Here is a 23719-nt window from a genome sequence, read left to right as displayed (position 1 = left end):
GAGAGAGAGAGATCACAAGTAGGCAGAGAGGCAGGCAGAGAGAGGAGGAAGCGGGCTTTCTAAGCAGGCTCCCTGCTGAGCAGAAAGCCCGATGCAGGACTCGATCCCAGGACCCTGGGACCATGACCTGAGCCGAAGGCAGAGGCTTTAACCCGCTGAGCCACCCAGGTGCCCCGAGAGTTGAAATTCTTGAGCAGCGGTGTGTGCTTTAGAATAGGGGTAGTAGATAGAGAGAGAGAGATTGCTTGCAAAGTCCCTGTGTTTTGTTAATAATATTGGCTATTTTTACTCTGGCAAAGTTATTTCAACCCCCTCCCCCCAAAAAAAAGAAAGGAAAGGAAAAGAAGGAGAATAAAGAAGGGGGAAAAAAGGGAAAAGAATAAAAAAAGAAAAGTTGCCCTAAGATACCATATTCCATGAACAGTTTCAAAAATATCTACCAGTTTGAAACTTCCTGTGTATCCTCAAATTTCCGTAGGGGAATTGTGGAAAACTGGAAAAAAAAAAAAAAAAAAGATAACCCTGTATGTGGATAATCCATGCCACCTTCTTTATCAAGATATCATTAGAGAAACACACTGAATGTGGAGTCCATTCAGATTAATATATTCTCCAGATGTCCTGATAGAAGGAACCAACTGTAACCAAAATAAATAATAAATAAATAAATAAAAGTAGGGTTGTGTTGAGTTCTCGCTTTGCCTTTGCTCACTGGGAGCACGTTCCCACACAATGAATTGAATACAGTTCTAAGAAACCATTCTTACATTCTTCCTATTTTCCATCAACTTCCTCAGTCTGGGGATGAGAGATAGTATAATTCTGAGTTATCAGGCTCCTCTTGAAATCCTATTTTAGCGGAAAATTGGCTGAGTTCCTGGCCAAAAACAGAACACCTGCCAGACTGACTTGTCCCAAGGTAATATAAGAAGCACAGATGTCATCAGTCACTGTTGACTTCACAATATATTTCCACTACCCACAGTCTGGCCTTGTCTCTTCCATTTCTGCCTCCACCTCTCACACAACTACAAAAAAAGCCCTTGATTTTAAAAAGCCGGTCCATTTTCAAAGCTAGGAAGGCAATGGAGAAGGGCAGGTCACTTGAGAATATGTTTCTTATACTTTCTTTCATTTGAAACCAATAGTTTCTGTGTTTCATCTAGGAACACTTCAAGATGGAAACACTTTCCACGCATAATCGTGATTGTCTTGTCTTAGAGGAACCACTTGAACACCAATTTATTGCTTTGCCCAGTTCCTAGGCAGCATTGAAGCTGTGCCAAGCATGGCTTTTTTAAAGTTTGGGCCACGTGTTTTTATGTTGCTGACTGTCTGATTTTCTGCTTGATGGCCAAAGTCCTCTCCATCCCTCCCTTCCTTTCCTCTCTCCCTTCCTTCCATCCTTCCTTTTTCATGGAAGCCCTTATTGTGGTGAAAAGATATGGTATAAATTAGCAATGGTGTAAATTGAACATAATTGAGATATATATATATATATATATATGTATACTTTTACTTTAAAAACATGTATGTATATGTATATACACTTTTCCTTCAAAAACATTTTTACAAATACAGTTAGAAAGAAATACACATTTCTTTCTCGGGAACTCTGAGAACCACCCACATTCACTGACCCCACCCTACCCCAGAATATGGTTCATATCACTTAAATTATGTATTTTTTTTAAAGTAGGGAGATAGTTAAAATAGAGATAAAATCTGATATTCAGACAGGGATTCTATATGACATGTAAATTGTGAGATACCGCCACAAAAATAGGTTTTGGTAGGTGAGAATTACTGACATGGAGTGAGTTGCTGGTTGACTGGGTGAAGTAGAGATGATTTCCTAAAGGAAATCTTAGAATTCAAAATAATATGAAACAGTAGGCTCATTTTTAAAAAATAACAATTTAATTCTCATTTATTTTGAAAATGGGAAAATTAATATTGTTAAAATTATAATGAGGAAATTTTACCGTTAACACACATTCTATTCTAGCTTTCAGTGTATTTATCTTGGCAACCCAATGTACACGATCTCTTCAGTACTCCCCCAGTGAGAACCTAGCTCGTTATCTCTACACTGCCAATTGATTTGCTCATCATTATCCTCCGGCATCATTTTTATTGTCATCATCCAGCTTATGCCTTAGTGCGGCTACTGACCTCCGGAAAATGCCTTCAGGGCCTGACTTTTATATAGTTAGGATTTAATGTGATATTTCCATGCTCATATCATGCCCCTAGTTTGATATAGAATAAATTTAAAAGCATTAATGGTCCGGGGGCCTTTGAACCCACAGAACAAATTAATCTAAATGGAACCTGATTAAGGAAAATTGAACTTGCCCGCTCTTCTCTTTTAGGTGAAGCGAATTTCCGAAGATCCTCCTTGCAAATGCCCAAACAAATTCTGTGTGGAGAGGCTCTCTCAAGGAAGATACCGAGTGGGAGAAAAGATCCTCTTCATTAGGGTAAAGTTTTACTTTTCACTTGATATCTTCTCCTTTCTGAGGCTCTTCAGGACCTGAGTTGGGAATTACAGGGGACATGTGACCCGTAACTAAGCAGGAGCTTTCCTGATGCTACATAGAGTTGGGTTTGAAGATAGGAGGTATGAACATTTGTTAATATATTATACATGATTACTACTGAGGGCTAAATAAATAGAACTATCTTGCTCTTTTTACATACATACAAACACACACATCAACCAGATCACAGAGACCAAACACAATGAGAAAAGAAAAATCAAATTCCTTTTTTTGTTCATACATTTCATTTCAAAGGAATTTAACACCTCCTTCTGCTCCCCAGACCCCACACCCCATAGGAAACAGAAATAGTCTCCTGCCCTGGTCTTCCATATCCCAAGTTTGGGACATGATCATCCTCTCGGTTCTGGTAACTTTTCAAATGATTTGAACATGATTTTTTCAAGACGTTTGGGTGATGAACCAGAATGAAAATGCAAACTCATTACAATGGCATGGTTAACTAGTGACTGTCATTCCTTACTATTTTCTGGGTTAGAATAAAGAAGCATGGTTGGGAGCCAATGAATGTTCCAGTGGTCTTTGTCCATTTTACAATCATTTACGATCATTAAGGTCCACTTTACTAATGAAAAATCAGGCTAGATACCATGAGAAGTTTTAGGTTGTTATTAGTGGTTCCACATAACGTCTCATGCTTTTCACTTGTGATCTTTTTTGGTGAATAATCAAGATAATTCCATCTCAAAATAAGTTTGTGACATTTTCTAAGACCAAGATTCTTCTTTTCAAAATTAAAAAGGTGAAAATACAGCACTCAGCTCTTCCTAGAAATTAATAAGTATTGTCCCCCCATATCTTTAAGTCATTTCCTAAAGAGCAGGGGTTATGATTCGAAGGAACTGTATTCTCTCATTTGAATAAGTTAAAATATCTTGCTGGTTAATCTGTTTTGTGGAACAAAATAAATGTGTGCGGCAAGTACCATCAATGAGAATTCTTAACAAAGCTCAAAATCGGTGACACCCCAGCATAAATTTTGTCAGTGTAAAGTTTTCTTAACTACAACTTTTGACTGAAAGTTATTCATAAGACAAATTTTTAAGGCTCTACAACATGTTATTTGAAGAAAACCTTGATCGTAATTAGCCTTTAAAAAAATGTTCATTTCATTTTTTAATCTAACTTTAGGGTCATGTTTATTGATTTAAAAAAAATTTCCAGGTAATAATTGCTATTTTTTTAAAATAATAGCTATTTTGCTTTGTAGTGACAATGAGAAATATATAATGATATATGATAATTAAGTGTTTGAGAATGGCCTCACTAAGATAGACAGTTGCCCTAGTATTCGCTTATTGTTCTCTTGGTTTTTATTAGAAAAATAACATTTGTGTTTATTTTTGCCAAACTGCCTTCTTTTTCTTTAGTACATTAAAAAATAATAATTTAGCATCTCTACAGATGTGCTTGAATTTTACTAGGTTGACTTTTCTCAGGTCAACCTTTCGCAAGACTCAAGACTTCTTGAGAACATTAGGGCCCAGAGCCTAGAATCAAAACCTAGGCCTTCATTCTATGTAATTATTGCTTTTTATTTTAGAAGTGTTAACAAACACATGATTAATAAATTAGATACTTTTCCCTATAATATAGCCTAATATCTTTAAGCAAAAATATGTATCACATATGTCTATTTGTGTCAGGTCTTCCATATTTAGTCAATGGTCAGAGAATTTGATATCCATATTTATGAATATGATAAATTTGCATCATATTAGACATTTAAGGTATTTTTTGATGTTCTGTTTTTCTATTCAGAAAATGGTTTCCTTTTGGTGAAATTCTTTTCATGTATTGTTTATAGAGAATATGAGATTTGCTTTAATGAAAAAAATTTCATCGAAGTCCTGAGTTAGAGCATTTGAATTTAATATCAGTTCTCACAGAATACACATATTGCACACGTTCTGTTTCATGCTTCTGGTGCTCCAAGGGAACCTGCAATAAGAATTAACTGGAATATGGTTGTTCCTGATTGGCCCAGAATGTTATGGCATCACTCAGCCATGCTAGGTGCTGTAGAACAGTGTTGTGATCACCTGTACTAATCCCCTTCTTCTTTTACACTGTTCACAGGTAATTTACACTGTTTTTTTTTTTTACAACAGATTTAACTTTATTTTTTTATTTTTATTTATTTTTATGATTATGTTCAATTACCAGCATATAGTACATCATTAGTTTTTGATGTCATATTCAATGATTCGTTAGTTGCATATAACGGGTTTTACTTTAAAAGTGATCCATTTTTTTTCAAATCCTTTTGAAAGGAAACTTGCTATCACTGCATAAATTGGAGACTAAAACTATATGTTTAAAAAGGAAAATATCCACTAATATGTATTCATTGAAATTCTTATCCTTCGGCTTGCTAGGGGTCCTTTCCCACCATGATGGAGTAAACTGATTTTAAAAAGGCCCCTCTCCTTATCTCTGTTTTCCCTAGAGGCCTTCACCACCCATTCTACCAAGTTTAGGAGCTGAAATTTCACATGAAGACCATATGCACCTTTCATTACATGTTTTCTCCCTATTTCTTCTTCTAAACTGAATGGAAAAGCTAAAACAAAGTCTTATTGATGAGTATACACTTTTACTAATACTTTTTGATTTGTGGCTTGGACTATAATTAATTGTCATTCTGCACTCATTCACTGTAAGGAACTGACAGTTATGACTCAAAAATACTTAGAGACCGTAATTTTCAAGGGATCTTATGGTTGTTGCTGCTAATATCTTCAGTTTGCTCTGAACACCTGGGTTAAGTACTAAGTGCTTATAGTCAGAATCTCAAACATACTAGGGGAGTGATTGCCTTACTGTCTCTGCATTGCCGTCCCGTGTTTCTTATGCTTGCATTTTTAACATTGGCATATTTTAAAATTTGCCATATCTCTTTTTAGGCTACAAGATGTGGTCATATTTACTACATAATATAAGTAGATGCATTTCTGCATATCATTATATAAAACACACATACAGTGAAATATACATGGTACAGTACATTACTGTTTATTATCCCCTAGTTTTCTGTCCACTCTGAGAGCAGCAGTGTTTTCATATGGCCCTAATGAACCTGTCCACCCAACGAAAAATTTTGAGTCATTTAAGGCTTTTTAGGACTGCTGACTTAGCTCTTACTTAAAGATACTAAAACACTAACTCAGAAAAAATCATCCCTTAGAAAGTCATAAATATAAGATTTTCTTAATCTTAAAAGATTCTTGTATTTTTACTCTTGATCTGCTCTTCTCAATATAAGCCAGAGCTAACAAGTTAATTGCCAACTAGATTTCAAGGTTTGTTGACAACACCCAATCACTTTACTTATGTATGGTTTTATGATTATTATGTATCTGAACACAACTTCTCCTTACATGCTCAAAGAGATACAATAACAACAAATAAGAAAGAAGAATACAAGAATGTTTGCAGATTACAGAGAAAGAGCCAGGAAGACATTTTCTGCAGAATATCTTTGCTAAGCATATGTCTTATCTGTGTGCTTCTAGAAACCAGTGTTTGAATAGGTACTTTGCGTATCTGGCTACCTAATATTTATTTATATACACACATCTATATACTTACGTGGGCATGTTTATTTATACGTATGTCCTCATTTAATGGTGAGGGATTGTCTTTACCCAAATATAAAGAATCCTTTAGTACAAGGGAAAACCTCTGAGGTTTTCGATTGTGGCTTTTAGGCAAACACGCTAATAATCCCCTGCTAAAGTCAGAATGCTCTTGTTTCTAACTTATCAAAAACAATTTGAAGCCAGATTTTTGCCCTACATCTTCCAATGAGTGACATGGTTTCCGAACTGTCTGTTGGACAAGCAAGCTAAGTATAGCTAATATGTATCTGCGTAGTGAAGATACACATTTACTCTGCTCCAAGGTACAAATATTACAGTTAGTTTTCAGTGACTTTTGAAATTGGACAAAGATGATAAATGCTCTTTGTTAATTTCCATTGTAACAGATATTTGGATCTTACCATTTAGCCAGGATCTGTATCTTTGAAATATAAACAAATGAATCTGAGGCCTCAAGTTGTGATTTTGAGGAAAAAAGTATGAATTTTCCATTGTTTTAGTTCTTATAGTTAGTTGGTTTCTACCCACACTTCAAGTATCAAGAAATCAGATGGCAATATAAATCTGTATAAACTTGTAGGAAAGGTTTTCAGAAATATGTCATAGATGCCATAAAAATATACTATTTAATTTCTCAAGCTGAACTCAATGATGATAATGTTCTATATAAATAATTGTAATTATTTAAAGTGAACTCCCTGAGGAGTGCCTTGTGGCTCGGTTGGTAGAGCATGTGACTCTAGACTTGGGGTCTTGAGTTCAAGCCCCATGTTGGGTATAGAGCTTACTTTAAAAAAAAAAAAAGAAAGAAAAAAAAAATTACAGTAAAACAAACAAACAAAAAATGATCTCCCAGATAATCAGCATTTGCATTATCTGGGAACTCCATAGAATTGCAAATTCTTGGGTCTCACCTGAGGTGGGTCCCAGCCACCTCCATTTTAACAAGCCATCGAAGTAATTCTGCTGTGTGCTGAAATTTGAAATCACTCATCTAAAAGACGGGAAGGAAGAGATTGTTGTACCACAGTACAATTAGAAATAATTTGCATGTCTGATCATGGAAAAATACAACCATTCAGATGCTAGAAATGATCATTTTGAAGACATCTATGTATCACTGTGAGGAAATACTGAAGATATGATGTTAAGCAGAAAAAATTACATTTTCAAACTGTATTTACATATGAAATATCTCCCTGTGGAAATTATACATAATTATGATTGAGACTTGAACAGAACAGGAATAATTATTTAACAGTTTTTAATTTTTGAGGGCATAGAATTTTGAATGAACTAATTTTTTGTTCTGCATTTATTCCTAATGATGACATTAAAAATATGAACTCTTTAAAAGAAGATAAGTCAGCAACCTGACACAATTGCAGATTTGAAAAGAAATAAAGGGACTTCTAAAGAGTGTCAGATTAATTAGCTGACTGCTCCTTTTTCTGATCATTGGCTAAGATTCCCATGTTCTGGAAAAGGGCAAGGAGGTTTATTGGAATCATGGTGTTATTTAGATGAGGGGGAGCTTTTCATCTTGTGAACTTGTGGCCTATTGTTTCCTTGGATGAAGCTCTTACCTCTTCTTATCTTTCTTTACTATTTTCTCTCTCCATTTTGAAAACTGACTCAAACTCTTTTGGGGTAGCACTAGGAAACATATACACAGCTGGATAATGCCCCTTCTCTTTGCAGACCCATCAGTGAGCCATTTACTCTGTTTTCTCTCTCCTAGTCATTAAAGCCTTAATCCATTGATATCTCTTTCCTTTATGGCTCAATTTTCAGTGACATGCAAATGGTCCAACATGATATACTGATCTGTCTTAATGCATGAAGTAGATATAAATGGCTCTAATGAATAGAACATCCATGGGGCAGGATCTTTACACATAACAGAGTTGCTCTGATGTCCTGGTAGTAGGACATTCTGGCAAGAGATAGAAAGCCAGTGGGATCTATTGAGAGGTAGCTGACTTTCTGTGGTACTCAATTTGGGCACTATTTGCTGAATAGTCTTTTACTTAATTAGAATGTGTCACTATCCTAACATTGCACTTGAGCATGGTTCAAAGTGTGTTCCAAGGAAAGGTGTTCAGAGATATTATCTGTAAAGAACAGTTATCAGGTTAAAGAGTTTAAACAGGCATCTTTAAGAACTCTTGTTATTGAATGGACTCTATTAGCCTCTGTCTGAGCACATGGTAGATCTCACTTTAACCTCTTATCCTGGTGTGGTAGATATTGTTGCCGTTCCCATTTTACAGATGAGGAAGCTGAAACATGGAGGTTGAATAATTTCCCAAAGTGATAAGCTAATGAGCAGCTGACGCGGCATTCACAGGCCTAACTCCCACTCAATGCTATGGACCACAAAGCAATATTGATTTCTTTATCGGAGATTATCTGAGATTTCTTGGAGGGTGAAATATGTTCATGTGATCTACTAACTCCTAGAGTGAGATGTACTATGTAGTATTTTCTCGATGTATGTGACCATAGAAATGTTCCCTCTTCTGGCTTTTTTTCCCCCCCAGAGCATCATCCTGGGCTAGGAGGCCATGAAAACATACTTTGGGGAAAATATTATCAATTGAAGCAAGTGAAAAAAGTAACATAGAATTATATTGAAAGTTTTCTACCTTTTGCCAGAGTTAAAATCCATCTATCTTAAAGTACTGCTAAGAATTATTGAATTTGTAGTCATTTTTACCTTCAAGTTCCATTTGGAAACTATGATTCAAGGAAATGACTGGAAAATCCTTAAAAGGAAAAACAGCTAAAATGTAAGAAGTATCATTCCTACCAAGCTTTTCAGTGGGGATCTTTCTATACATTGTTTCTCTGGATTCTCTCCATCTCACAGCTGGTTTTGAAATTACTGTTATCTTTCTGTTACAGATGAAAATACAAAGTCTTAGAGGGTTTAAGGTTTCAAGTAAGCAGTATGATGAACAAATTGAAGTCCCAACTGCCAGACACTGACTCCACGCTGCCTCCCTGGGGCATGTCCATTGAATGCAAATATGTTATTCACAAAGCTAGTCTTTAAGAAGGACATGCACCTTTTACAATATATTTAAGTCTCAGCTACACAGTAGTGTATTCCTTTTATCATTTTTACTTTAAAAGTACTCCAAATGCAGACATCATTACAATTGCATAATCAATAGTACCTGCTATAAAGAAAAGGATGTAAGGTGTTTGCCTGACTGTATTACAATAGTGATAAAATTATAACAGTATTTATTAGGATGAGATGTTTACTTGTATGCCAGATGCTGTTCAAAATGCTTTATATGTTTAATAGGCAAAACTAAGCAGAATTCTCTATAAGATATATTATCTGTCCTGATATCTTTTTCATAGAAATCAGAATTTAGTTCTCCTGTTACCAGTAGAGTCTTGTGGAATCTTCTTGCTAATTGTAGATATTTTTTTAAGTGGGTTAATACTATTTCAAGACCTCTTTATACCAGACCTTCACAGTTGGGTAAAATCTTCATATGAGGTTCCATGCTAACACGCTAATGGTTCAAGGTATTTTTCCCCCCACATTTTGAGAAATGTGACTACTTAAGGAGCCTAAAGAAAAGACAATGAATAATTTAGTTGGAAGTCGGCAAAGGAATTTGAAATCTTACGGAGTCACCTTCTTTCTACTACGTTTGAATTAGATCATCTCCGATCAATGGAAAGGTCAAACACCTTGTTACTGATTCTTTATAATTTCTTATTTACCATATAAATTCTTTAGGTTTATACCTGCGTGGTAAAGATCAATTCGCTGTAACAAACCAAGCAAGAGAGGCACACAAGCTTGGTTGCCATAGCAACCCAACCTGGCAGTGTCTTCTGGGACTGGCTGTAAGGGAAGGTCCAATGATAGGGAGTGATACTACTTTCTTTTCTGCTCTTATGACACATATTGATTTACTGTGAGTAAAAAGTAGCATAGTTCGAATTGCATACCTTTCCTGGTAATGAAAAATGACCTGTCATATAAAAATGCAAAGGAGTTTCAAACAAGTAGCAGGGAAAATAAAACTTTCATTTATCTTAGTGGAAACATTGCAGAAACAGCCATTACTCAGCAGCTGGATGTTTAAAATTCATTTTTTTGAGTGACGTTATTATAAACCTTTTATCTAATTTAATAATTTATGTGAGCAGTGATTATGATTTCAAAGCTATCTCATAGCTTATATTTCTTTTCTATGAAAACAATATAGCCATGTTTGCCTCTAATGTATGTAAAATCTTAGGCAGCATTTAGTGTTCTAATCCATGGTGAGAGAAGGGAGGCTGTTATTAGAACACAAATCGGATCCCTTTCTTTGCCCAGCTGCCCCAAAACTGAACACTAATTCAGGAAAAGCAAGCAATGGCATTTAAAATGTATTCGAACACTTTAATTTCAGATTTTAAATTCTTTTTCGGGGGGGGGGGATAATATTTTGCTCCATTAAAGACACTTTCATTTGTTTGTAATTTATTCATGTGCAATGAGGCTGAGCGAGTAACAGGGATATAATTTACACTTTGGTAACACATCTCTCAAAGGACTTTGCAAATGTTAATAAGTCCTCTTCACCTCTTATTTCCTGGGAAAGGCATAGATCTTGGTTGAATGCAAAATAAATAGTGATTAATCATTACTGTAAAAAAATTACCTGATGGAGTACTCTCTTTCTGAGATTTATGTCCTGAATTTGAAAATCTTTAAATATGGAGAAATTCAAACTTGACTTTGTCCAAGATTGCACCCAATACAACATTTGACACCACTTTTGAAAGCAAGAAAAAAAAAGCGATCTGGTATCTTACAAGAATGAAAAGATTAGTTGATATATTGAGATAGTTCTCTGTATTCTTATTGGAGAACTCACTGTTCCCTTCATTGAAATGTTAAAAGGTATATCAAGTGTGAAGAACAATAAATAAATGAAAACTTAGAACCAAGATCCCTTTCCCCTGAGAATTTGTCACTATTGGCCACTTAGCATTGAGAAGGTTTTTAAAAATTGCATGTACTTTTCAGCTGACATGATAAGCATTTTTATTCATCTCCAATGGGATTTACCATGGATTTACCATGCCTTTAAGTTGTACAATACATGTGTGACTCTATTTCACCTTGAATCATTTTCTTTTGCCATTGCACTGCAGCTAAATAAATGGACATCCCCCCCCACCGAACTGGCCACAAATCAAAATTATTTAAACTTACAGAAGCATTGGAAAATTAAGTGGCTTCATTGAAGAGAAGCATAGATCCTATGATCTGCATTTCCAATTTCTGTATCGCTATAGCCTTCCTGCCATTAAGATAAATTTGCCTGTGTGTATGTCTTATATAGTAATATGCGTGTGTATATGTATATATACACACACACATCTATGTATATGTAATGAAAAGGCACAATATTGAATTGAATATTGAATATTGAATATCAATATTGAATATTGAATATCAATATTGAATATTGAATATCAATATTCAGTGATTTGGCATTTTGATTGTTAAAAAATTCTCACATTGATTTTTTTTTGTGCCTAATATCTCTAGTTAAGGGTTTTGTGAAAAAAGGTATTGAATATTGAATATCAATATTGAACATTGTATATCAATATTGAACATTGTATATCAATATTGAATATTGAATATCAATATTGAATATTGAATATCAATATTGAATATTGAATATCAATATTCAGTGATTTGGCATTTTGATTGTTAAAAAGTTCTCACATTGGTTTTTTTTTGTGCCTAATATCTCTAGTTAAGGATTTTGTGAAAAAAGGTAAACGTTTTATTTGTCTATATTTCTTTACATATACTATTTACCACTCACTAAACGCTTGCTGTGTGTCAGTTGCTTTTCTAAGCACTTTCCTTGAATTCTTTTATTTAGCCCTCACAACTGTTTGAGATAGGCGCTATGATTATCTCTGCCTTAACAGTAAGGAAACCAAGCATGTGTGAGTTAATTACTTCCCAGAAGTCACAAAACTCTAACAGTCAAACTTTCTTTGAATTCAGTAGATCTGATTTGAAGGCCCATGGTTTTAACTCTACATTATTCATTCTATTTCAGACCACCTAGTCTTTTGGCAAGTCATGTTGTGAGTATCGCTGCTCAGCTTTTCAGCATCCATTGTTAAGTGACTCACACTACATGTATAGCTCCTAATTTGCTTAGGCTTTTGTGGGTGGGCTCTGACAAATGGAATTGAATAGCTAACCCCTGTTGGAGTGTCAGAAGAGTACCCAGGAAGCAAAGAGTCTTATAAGACAATAACACCCCCCTAAAAAGAAAAATCAGAAAAACTAGCCGGAATGGTTTTCACATTGTTCAACGTATTCATTGATTTTCTTTTCAATATATTGACCAGATTTGAAAAGTCTTCTGGAAGCCAAAGTTTATTCTGGGAATGAGGATACTAAGGAGTATTTTCAATTTACTGCAATTATATATTTCCATATTTCCATTTCCAATTTGCTTTTATGCAGCTAAAATTAAGACCCTTAACCTGTTATATATGAAAGGATTTCCTACACATGCTATGGTGGAGTAGGGAGGTGAAATTGTCTTTTGTACATTTTTATATTTTTATTAAAGTATCTATAATAGACTTGTGAGGAAGTACAATCTGAACATTTTTGGCATAGCAAATGATGTTTTTGAAAGCGACTTCCCTAAAAATGGATGCCAAGTGATTTTTAAATAACATCTGTCCCTAACTTTTTATCCTGGTACTTCATGGTGGTAGAGTATATCTTAGTTTTGTATGATTTGTAAAGTATGTTCACCTACACATCATCTCATTTTATTTTCATTACTTTGTGAGAGAAATCAGTGTGATTGTTAATTTTTACATCTCTCTGATGATGAGGAAACTGTAGATAATAGAGATTTAACAACTTTCCCAAGGTAATCCAGCTAGCAAGTGGTTGATCTAGGATTAAGTCATATCATATTTTTATATATTAAATTTTGTACATTTTAAGTTTCACACAATAAAATGTTTTGCGAAAGGGAAAGAAATGAAACATTTATACACAATGTGTCATGTTTGAATCATTGATGAGTCTTCTAGAAGCCAAAGAACAAACCAATGTACTAGCTATCATTGTAAATTGTACATAATTTGGGGTGCCTGGCTGGCTCAGTCAGTCAGTAGAGCATGGAACTCTTAATCCCAGTGTCATAAATTCAAGCTCCATGTTAGGCATGGAGCCTAATAAAAATAAAATACATACATACATACATACATACCTAAAACACAAATATCCCAGGGGTTCAAGTGACATAAACGGTTTGTAGCAAGATTCATAAAAGACGCTTTGCAAATGTGGCCATCTTGAATTTGGACTGAATGTAGTCAAGATGGTGGAAGTTTTTTATTGCAACATTGACTATAATAAATCAGGAGTCATTTATTTATTGTTATCTTTTTCATAAAATCAATTAGTTAACTGTCTGCATGACTCAGTCATTTTAGATTGCCTTGCATTTCTCCTCTAAACTTGGCATTTTGAATTTTAGTTTCTCAGTAAAAGCATAAACTTTCAGTCCTAGACCCAGCAGGTGCCATCATCACCTAACTGCCAAGACTTTCATTGCAAGAACCTTACTTGTTCAGATTTTAGTTCACTGGAATGGTGTGTTCCCATTTTATTAGTATTAACATTTTCATTTGAAGCTGGGTTGTGTGTGATTTTAGAATATATTCTGCCAATTCCTGCCATCTTGTTAGAAGCATACTAAGATCTTGAGGAAATCTTTGTGTAGGTTTAGGAGGAACAAGGTATAAGAATTTGATTTTAACATTGGTCTTAGGATATATACTCAATTTGCTTTATAGCAAAAATCCCGATGTTACCAAAAAAATCCAAATCCTGGTGAGTTATTTACCAATATTTTCCCTGTTTCCCTAAAAGAACACTAGTAAGAAGTCATTACTTAATGACATTAGTCTTCTAGTTGTAGCTTTCTTTTACATTGTCATTTCTTCTACACACTTTCTTATCTTAGCAACCTCTAATCCTCCCACACTACACTCACACATTGTTCTTCTAATGCTCTTGGCTATTATAAAGAAAGGCCTACTTTTTACCCCAGAGTTCTTATAATCTACTTTGTGTTATAGAAAAATTTTAGGTTACTATAAACTCCATGGGAAAAAATTATAATTACTTGAGATAGCTCCTTGTAAAGGAGTTTTGCTTCCTCTTTTTAAACCAGCCCATCTAATGGTAGATCCATTGTTTCCCTTGGTTAACAGTCTCTTTTGTTCTGAACATGCCATTTGTCATATATATATTTTTAAATCCAGCCTCAGGGAATCTGTGAGGCAGAGATAATTAAGTAGTATGTCTGAAGCCTCATTTGAAGGCATGTAAAGGGCAGGGATGATTTCAAATCTCTCTTTCAACTTTGGCATTAGGCATAAGATCTTCAAGAGTCACAGTCTAAAATGGCAACACCCAGACAAATAGCTACCCATTAATTTGTCATCATTCACCAGTGTGTCAGCCATCATCACGTTATTCAGTCCGGGACTTTGTTTTTAAATAATCATGATGTTTTGAAGTCCTGGGTTGACAGAAAAATGATGGAAACTTATATGGCACACAGAACCTTAGGAGTAATGTTAATATCTCGTTGCCTGCCAACTTGATAGGACTAAGGTGGGCTTCAGCTTTGCACAGAGAGGCACTTTAAACTGCAAAGTATATGTCAACAAATTCCTTTTCCATCATGATGTCCACAAAATGCCTTTCTACCCCCTCTATATCTGCAGTCAACATGACAAGGAATTAGAAGTCTTCTCGGAAGCAAAAAGAGGAATGTCTCTCAAAATTAACCTTGAAAATCTTAGCTATCTCCTGTATTTACTCAATATCTTAAAACAAAAAGAAATTTCCCAGTGAGGACTGAAAAGAACTCTAGAGAAACTTGAATTTTAATTGACATCTTGGCACCAAAGATTAATTAGGGTCTTCCTTCATGTACAGTGACCTTAGATCTGTTGGATAACACACTCGTATATATCAACTAGAGGAAAGGTAAGGTTGGAATATACTAGACATAGAATAGTTCCCCCTTTGAATAATAAAAAAAACAGCCATGATAGTATCCAATCATGGGAAGGGAAACAAATATTTCCCAAGAATGACTTTACTTTGGAACTCTGATGCTTAGGCAGAGAATCAGGATACATCCTTCAATTCTGATTAAAGAATTTTCAATAAATGGCTTTTCAGGTAAACTAGATGTCCCCTTGTGAGTATGTGAACATTGTGAGATTAGAATTCTACATACATTTCAAACTACAACAGAAGGAAGTGTAGGATAGCTTGTGTGTCACACAATTTTCTGAGGGTGAACAAAATGGTAGTGCCTTGATAGTAAAAGCAAGTGCCTTGGTAATAAAAGCAAGAGGCCCAAATGAATAAGGTGAATGGGCACCAGTGAAGTCAAAACAAGATGGCAGGATTTTCCCCTAAAATAGGAAGTTTCATGCGGAAAATAAACATTTCATTTACTTAATTTTCTCTCGTATTTCATTAGATCTTTTCTAGAGTGTGTATGCTTTTCTTATGGAATCGAGACGCAAACTTAATGTCTGCTTCTCCGGCAAAATTATTACCTTGCATGTATCACATATTTTTAACAAGAGCTCTGAGCAAGGAGCAGAAGACCGAAAGTCTTCAGGAAATATACCGTTCCAGCATGTGTGTTTTAAAATGACAATGGCCAACGCAGTCTACAATTCCCAGTCTGTGCACGTTTCTGTTATCACTGACAGTGGATTATTAGGCAAGAAAACTTCCCTTCACTCTAGGATATAGGGCAGTAGAGGAACCCTTCTTACTGCAGCTTGAGAACAAAGGTTTTCGCTAATCTTGTCACAAAAGATCCCAGTTTGCATTTTCAGGTGATGTTCCTGTGCTTCTCTGCAACGGAGACGAAGAGCATTTTATGAACTTTGTATCTTCTTGTTTCAGTAGGGTCTTCATGGTTGTTACTATGTCTCCACAGCCAAAGCAAAGCAGACATTTAAGGTAATTACTTAGATAATTAAGGGGGAAACCTCACCACTTTGCTTTCACTGTGGAGCCTCGGCCTCCAATCAAATGAGGGTAGTTGGGCACCCATGCGTGAATATTGTACCTGCTTTAAAATTTCCAGTAAGGTCTTAAAATGCTGTTTCTTCTTTGGTTTTCCCATAATACTTTGTAAAAATAGCAACATGGGGCTTACTGCGCATGGGTCACAGGCAGTAACCCAGCGATTTCTGTCTTTTCTTAGTACAATTTCCACGCTCCAGTGTGTTCCTTCCTGAGCTTATTATTAGAATTATTTGAAAGTAAAAACCTGGATTGGCTTCCGTCTCCCGTATCAGCTTAGTCTTTGCTTTAAGAAATTTAAAAGAAGGTACTTGTGGGATAAAAATGAAACACAGTATCATTTCATAATATTTCCATCCTATTCACTTTGCACAAATTGCCCTTTGTGGTTTAACACATGGAACCTCATGAGCCCCTGCCAGATTTTGGCTTCTGACACCACACCTAACCTCCCCATGTATTAGCAGTGCTTTCACGAACACATGTGATTTACCACTTTAGTACAATAAAAGTTAAAGAGGTGGGGAATGGAATGGGGCGTGAATTTAATGCCTTGAGGTTGCCAGTGTAAACAGAAATGTTGGCTCATTTTTTAGTTTTTAAATATCAACAATTATGATCTAGAAAAAAATAGCTTATTCAAGTAACTCATCTTCCACATAACCACAAAATCATTGTTAGAAATGCCCCATTTTGTAAACTCAGCTTTATACCTGATGACTATATCTTGAAGCTAATTATGAGAATTAGTCTAGATTTCTAAATATACTTAGATTATTAAATACATTTCTTTATCCATAATGTGTCCCATGATTCATTTACCAAATACGTGAAGGTGCACTCTGTGCTAAGAACTACCAGAAATCCTGAGGATACCCTTGCTGTGTAAGCTCCGTTTCATTGTAAGGATCATATTTTACAATGTAAATAATGGTCATATACTGTTAATAATTCTGACGATGAAATAGAATTTAATTGGTTACCCGTACTAATAATGGACAAGTAAGAGACAAAGATGAGTTCCCATAAAGTCACTTCTAAAATCTTCTCAATTAACTTGGGAAAGTTACAGAACATCAGAGTGTGGAACCCAGTTGGGGGTCCGAAACACCAGGTGGAACTTTTTTTGGACCTGTTGGAAGACGTTGCGTAAGGACCCCGTGAGGCAAGTTATTACTAACTGAAGGTGAAATCAGGTGCGCTAATCTGGCTGTGACAGCCTTGATTCCATCTATTACCAAAGACGACTGAACCACTCTTGCTGTCTGGGTGCAGTTTTCCCTTGTCACTATTCAGATGTCACTTGGTTAAGGAAGAAGACATTGTCCTGCAGGTTTTCTTTGTTTGAAGAATATGAGTGACTATGTTTCTCTTACTACTTAAATTGTTGCACCTCTCCTTGCTTCCCTGAAAATTAAATAGTTAAAAAAAATCCATGATGCCTCCTGAGATTACTCTAACTTCAAAGATTTTTAAAGGAGCATATAGATTGCATTACAAAGTCAAGAATATGATTACCTGCTAGTCCACATCATGATTCTCATAACTTAAGGGTGAGTCTCTATAGAAAATCTTTGAAGTTAGTGTGATCTCAGAAGGCACTGTGGATTTTATAGGGGAGTTTTGTATTGAGGCTGGCATGCCAGTTCTTTGGGGACAAATTCACATCTCCCTTTGGGGACACTAAAACCTGTGCAGAATTCTCTTCTTGATTTTTCTCTGCCTTCTCGTCTTTCCCCAGAGAAGATGCATAGAGGAAAGGAGTATAATTTGCCAAGTTTTTTAAGGTGACATCCCTATCCTGGTTCCCTTGTTCTTTGTAAGTACAGACATAGAATGACAACACTGGCATTGTCCTCATTGGAGTGAAAGGAGTTAAAATCAATATCTAGACTTGCTTCCTGGAGGCATTTCTCAGAGATCCTATAATGCCCAAAGAAAGTGTTTGGAGCTAAACTTTATCATTTGGTAAGCATGGTTCTTCCAGGAGTTATTTCTTCTTTGACTCTTGAACCCAAGAGGTTCTGGGAGAATACTAAGAGCTTTCTAGACAAGTGCCAAACAGGATTTAGGAAGATTTGTTCCACCTTGGACCCAAGGGCTCCCATCCCTGAGGCTAGCAGAGGCCAACCCCCTAATTCTTCCTCCTCCTGGAGGCTGTAATCTACCTCTTGTGGTTCCACTTTGCTTTCACACTGTTCCCTGGAGGAAGCTCAAGCTGTGGGCTTTCTGACTCCTGCAGGGGAGACTGTCAGGCTATGTTCTTTCTTGAGTCTCATTAGCCAAGTCAGTACCCAGTTTCCAGTTTTCCCTACCTCGTTTCAAATACCTTTCCACAGGTGGGACTTATGTTCTAATCCTTTTCCCTCTTAATATCCACGGCTGTACCTCAATCCTATCTCTCCAATATACACTGCCTTCGAATCTGGCCATGTCTGTATAGGCCTAAAATTGGCCACCCACCTTGGGACTTATTTAGTTTGAACTATTGTTCTTTCTCAAGCAAGATTATATTTTCTGCCTGCTGTCATCAGCACTTACTACATCAATTCTTTTTACTCCCAAAATGTCACTTGCTACAGCAGGTTATAAAAAAGATGGCAGACATCATTTTAACCATTTAGATCACAGCACTTTCCACATAATCAGAGGCTAACCCAGGAGGTGTTGAGGCACTTAGAAGACCTCCACCCAGTGTTTGCAGTCTGGACATTCCTAGTTAAATATATAGAAGTTCCATTTTCATTTTTTGCTCACTTTCATATTCAGTGGTCTTCAAACCAATTTGTTTTGTAACCAGTATCTTTCTAGAATAACCCAGTGCTTTCTCATATTACCAGGTTTTGGAGCTACCACAAGGACCTTATCCTCATCCATGTTCCCTCCCTGTCTTCTTTAAAGTGAAGGATTTCAAAACAAGAGTTATGTCTTGGATTAAAATATATTTAGTGCGCCATTTTGAACAGAACTAGAAGACCAATTCCTGGACTGTTGGTCTGTTTGGTAGCAAAGCATTTGAAAATTTTTTCTAAGAGACTCAGTTGAATTGCTTTGGGACAGTGCTTAAGGCAGACCTTGTACCTTGACTTTAAGAATTTAGACCACGTTGGGCATGACATCAAAATAAGTTAGAGATCTACGTTTCATTAATCTTTCATGTGATATGTTTCTTAGGGTTAGATTTGGAGTTGGAGTTCCCAATAGAGTGTTACCTATCTTGGAGTTTTTTTGTTAACCTGGACTTTGGGAATCCAGAAAGGCTATCAGGGGAAAGAGAAATCTGTGATGAGAGTCAGAGAACAAGCTAACATTGGCAAACAAGAGTAGAAGGAAAAGTGTTTCAAGCAGAATCAGAAAGGAAAGAGCATGCACAAAGGCTCAGAAGCACCAGAGGGAAGAGAAATGGAGAAAGAGAAAGGGACAAAAAGAGGAAGAATGAGACATTATCAGAATTCCTAGAAGCGCTGCCTTCAGACCAGAAGGCAAGGGGAGGAGAGCGTGAAGAGAGGCATGTGGGCAGGGGAGATTTGGGGTCGGCAGGCACCCAAAACCAACTCATGAAGACCATCCTGTGTTATGAGAGCTTTGGCTTTCTCCTGAAGGCAGTGCAGAGGTGTGAAGCACCTTCCAGTGGGAAGAGATAAGAATACATTATATTGTAAATCACTCAGGCTGTATGTAGGGCAGAGATGGAATAGAAAGGGTGTAACACTGGACCAATACCCTCCAACCATGTTGGCTTGGGAAGTGGGCGGGTCATGACTGTGGCAGCTCAACCTGGAGACCTATCTGATAAAAACCTGAAATATAGTGCATATTATGGTATACTGGGTGGGGCTCTCTATCTTAGTATATAGGTTACTCAGAATTGAAACACTGTCCCTTAAACAGAATATTTAAAAAGCAGCACGTTGATTTTGGTTGGGTTTCAGTAGGTCAGAATTTCTGCTTGTTAATAAAGAGTTTCTTTGGTGAGAATTTTACATAGAGTAAAATTGTAAGTTACTTTTAGAAACTAAAAGAGAATGACAGGAAATGGTGTTTTTAGATCTTACCACTGTGATGTTTAATTTTCTTTTCTTTTCTTTTCTTTTCTTTTTCTTTTTTTTTTTTTTTACCTCTGGGTAATATCAATCGACAGGAGTCAAGTAAATTCATAAAAAGGCACAGGTTGGTGTTCCTATCAACAAGCTTTTAGAAATCTGTTACTCTAAGCTCTTATTTTCCAGATGTTACCCAGTTTCTCAGTCCAGGTCTGCCTGATGATTTAGTGTGTATTTCATTTAGCAGAGCAGGGCTATAAAAAAAATACAGTGCTCTGCCCCCAGTAAGCCCAGCAGTGAGACCAAGTCCTTTTCAATGAAAACTATTCCTTGGGCCAAGAACCCTCCCCAGAGCATTCTCTGGCCATTTACAAATTTCTTTACATGAGTTCATTATGTTTATGCCCAGAAAGCAGTGATTCCAGATGTGGGATCAAGTTCAGAGCTCTCAGACGTACATGTTAATGCAACTTATCCTCTCTGGTTAAGTCTGTGAGTGGTCAGCAACAGATATGAAGCACCTACCATGTCCCAGATACAAGTTTCCTGGTTAGAACAGTGAACAAAACTGTCTCCCTTCACATTCTGCTGTGGGGAGACAGACAATAAATAGGTAGGCCAAGGATCAGATAGTAAAAAGCCATATATAAATATCTTAGGTTTTGGGGGTCCTACGGTTTCTGTCACAACTACTCAACTCTATTGTTTTAGCACAAAAGCTGTTTAAGACAATGCAAAATGAATTAAGCATGGCTGTATTCCAATAAAACTTTATTTATAAAAGTAACATGAGTGCTAGACTTGTTCTGTGGGCCCTATTTGGCCGGCCCCTACATAGATCGATAAATAAGTGGGCTGTTCTCATGTACTAATAAGAAAAAGGACAGAACAGGATAATATAGAAGAGAGGGACTGGATGTGGCTATTTTGAGAAACGATCAAAGAACAAGTTGACGGTGTCATCTGTCTTTCTCTTAAAGTATATATAAAGCTATTCAAGTGAAGTTGCAGATCATAAAGGTATAGAAGGTCGAGACTGTATAGATTAGCCAGACACATACAGGGACCTAATAATAGTTGTACTCTTGCTGAAGAGAGTTTCAGATATCTTCCCATAATGCCCAAGTCATCATCAATTTGTATTGCCTCTGAATTTCCATGGCATATATTAAATGATGGTACTGACTGAACACCGAGAAAATATAACATTGGCCAATATGTCTTTTGTGGATGTTGCCTTTTGCTGCTCTGAAGTGTGTGAACCCTGTTTTATACTAGTTTCTATCTTAAGTGCCTAGTTGGTGTCCTTATGTCATTGGCACATGATGAACCATTAGGTTATCATATCATGAGGTTCAAAAAAGCTAAAAAGGAATACAGCTAGGTATTCCAACAACAAGGGACCCCACTTGATAATTTGCTTTCACAATGTGTCAATGATGGCAAGACATTAATTAAAGAAGAAAGAGGGACCTACCTGTGAATCTCAAGTGGTCTCTCTGATAGGGTCTGTAGGATTTATCATTTTCTGTGCAGTTATTGTTAAATTCTGAGCCATACCACAAATCAGAGAGTACAAGTTTATCAATAAGACTATTGACAAGTTAAAGCATGTGGAGTAATCTGTCAGACAAAAGATATAAAGAGTTGAATAGAATTTATGGCTCATAACTCAAAAGATACAGTTGGGAAGGGATCCAAGAATTAGTAACACAAATAAAATTCAAAAAGACAAAATAAAGGTTGCCATAAGACAGGGTATGATTTCAACTACAGATCCAGCCATTCATTCGACAAAAATTTGCTGAGCACCAACAATGAGCTGGACACTATTGTAGGCACTGAAAAATTTAGAGACAGGTGGATCCACATGCCTTGGCTTTATCTGGAAAGCTTTCAAAGAGAAGGTGGAAATTCACCAGTGTTTTGAGAAATGAATGAAATCTGGGTAGGGGAGAGCATTTTTGGAGGACAATAGGGTCAGCATGGTGGAAGAACAGGAGAAACTCAAGAGATGTTTAAACAGTAAAAGGGCCAGGTTAGCTGGAGCTCACGTGAGAGTTTAAGTAGGGAATAATGTGATAAAGGTACAATGGGGGCAACTGTGGAGGCCCTTGAAAACACAGTCAAAAACTGTACCTTTTGACATTAGACAGCAACTGAAGGTGTTCATCAATAGCATGATAAAATTGAAACGTAAGGCAATTAATTTGGGAGAGGTTTATATACAGAATTATTGATTGCCGCAGGAAGAAACTCAAGGCAAATGCAACTAAGTAAGAGGTTATTCATAGGATATGAGCATCAATTAAAATGGTGGCAGAAAGAATGGAAAAAGAAAAATGTGAATAGTATTTGAGGGTAGGCTTCATTGGATATTAATAGAATCGAAGAAAGAGGCAAAGAAGAAACTAGATTTTTGAAACGGTGATTTTCTTATAAGAAATTACCTCCTCCCCCCCCCCAAATCATAAAAAGCAATACAGTTTACAAGAGTCTCTGAGGTCAGTGTGATTTTGCCATCAACTTGCTGCATAACTTTGGCCAAGTTTTTTAAAATCTCTGTAAGCCATCCGTCATGTGAATTATAATAGTACTCGTTTCAAAGAACTGAGTGTTCTTCATTTATTTAGCGGATATTACATAAATTATCTTCCAGCTTCTGAGAGGGGAGTGGTGAGTAGGACACAGTCCCTCACTGCCTTTGAGAATGCTCTGTAGTAGAGACAGATTATCTTCAAGTAAGCAAATACACAAGGTAATTGGGGGTTCTGGTAAATGTCAAAGGAAACATTTTTTGCAGCAGAGAATGATGGGATTTAGGAGGGGTTACTTAGGTAAATCTCTGAAGGATGGCCTCTCCAAGGAGGTGATCTTTGAAGTAAGACCTAAACCAGGAGAAGGAGTGCGGCTTGAGAAAAACAGGGAAGGGATGACAGGGAGAGCAAGTACAAAGCTCAGCTTATTTGAGGAGAAATGTAGCAGATTTTTTTTTTAACCTTATATTTGAACAGTTCTGGAAAATGAGACCAATTAAAGTGTGCATCCCTACAGTCCTAGTGGTGGGTTGTCAGTCTGTGGGCGGAAATCGCAGCAGAGGTAAAGGGAACACCTGCCCTCTAGTGTCCTCCCCGGGTTATTTAATCCTTTCATAGAATTTTCCCACCTCAGTGCAGCGGGGGATGTTGAAAGTGGTTATGCATTCACTGGTTCAGTGGAAGGCATTAATGTATGTAGGAAACAAAGGAAAAAAAAATCTAGGAAGCCAGCTTCTGTCAAAGAGCAGATTTATATTTATTTCTTTATATTTGCAAATGAGAAGGCTTGGAGACAGAGGGGAACAAGAATTGTTCTGTTGAGAGAGAT

The 23719-nt window shown here is 36.4% G+C and overlaps 1 protein-coding gene across 2 annotated transcripts in view; it reads left to right on the top strand.

Annotated features, from left to right (window-relative positions):
• Positions 1-23719, top strand: part of GAS2 (growth arrest specific 2) — a 116995-nt gene that overhangs the window by 62207 nt on the left and 31069 nt on the right. The window contains exons 6-7 of one of the 2 annotated variants that reach the window (XM_080817509.1): positions 2376-2483; positions 16188-16244. In XM_080817509.1, the coding sequence (XP_080673635.1) occupies positions 2376-2483; positions 16188-16190 (111 nt within the window). In that variant the 3' untranslated portion in view covers positions 16191-16244. Of the gene's footprint in view, positions 1-2375; positions 2484-16187; positions 16245-23719 lie in introns of those variants that run through there. The other variant, XM_080817508.1, reaches the window with a different exon arrangement.

Source organism: Martes martes (assembly GCF_963455335.1).
Source record: "Martes martes genome assembly, chromosome: 10".
NCBI lineage: Eukaryota > Metazoa > Chordata > Mammalia > Carnivora > Mustelidae > Martes > Martes martes.
This window is presented reverse-complemented; position numbering and strand designations above follow the sequence as displayed.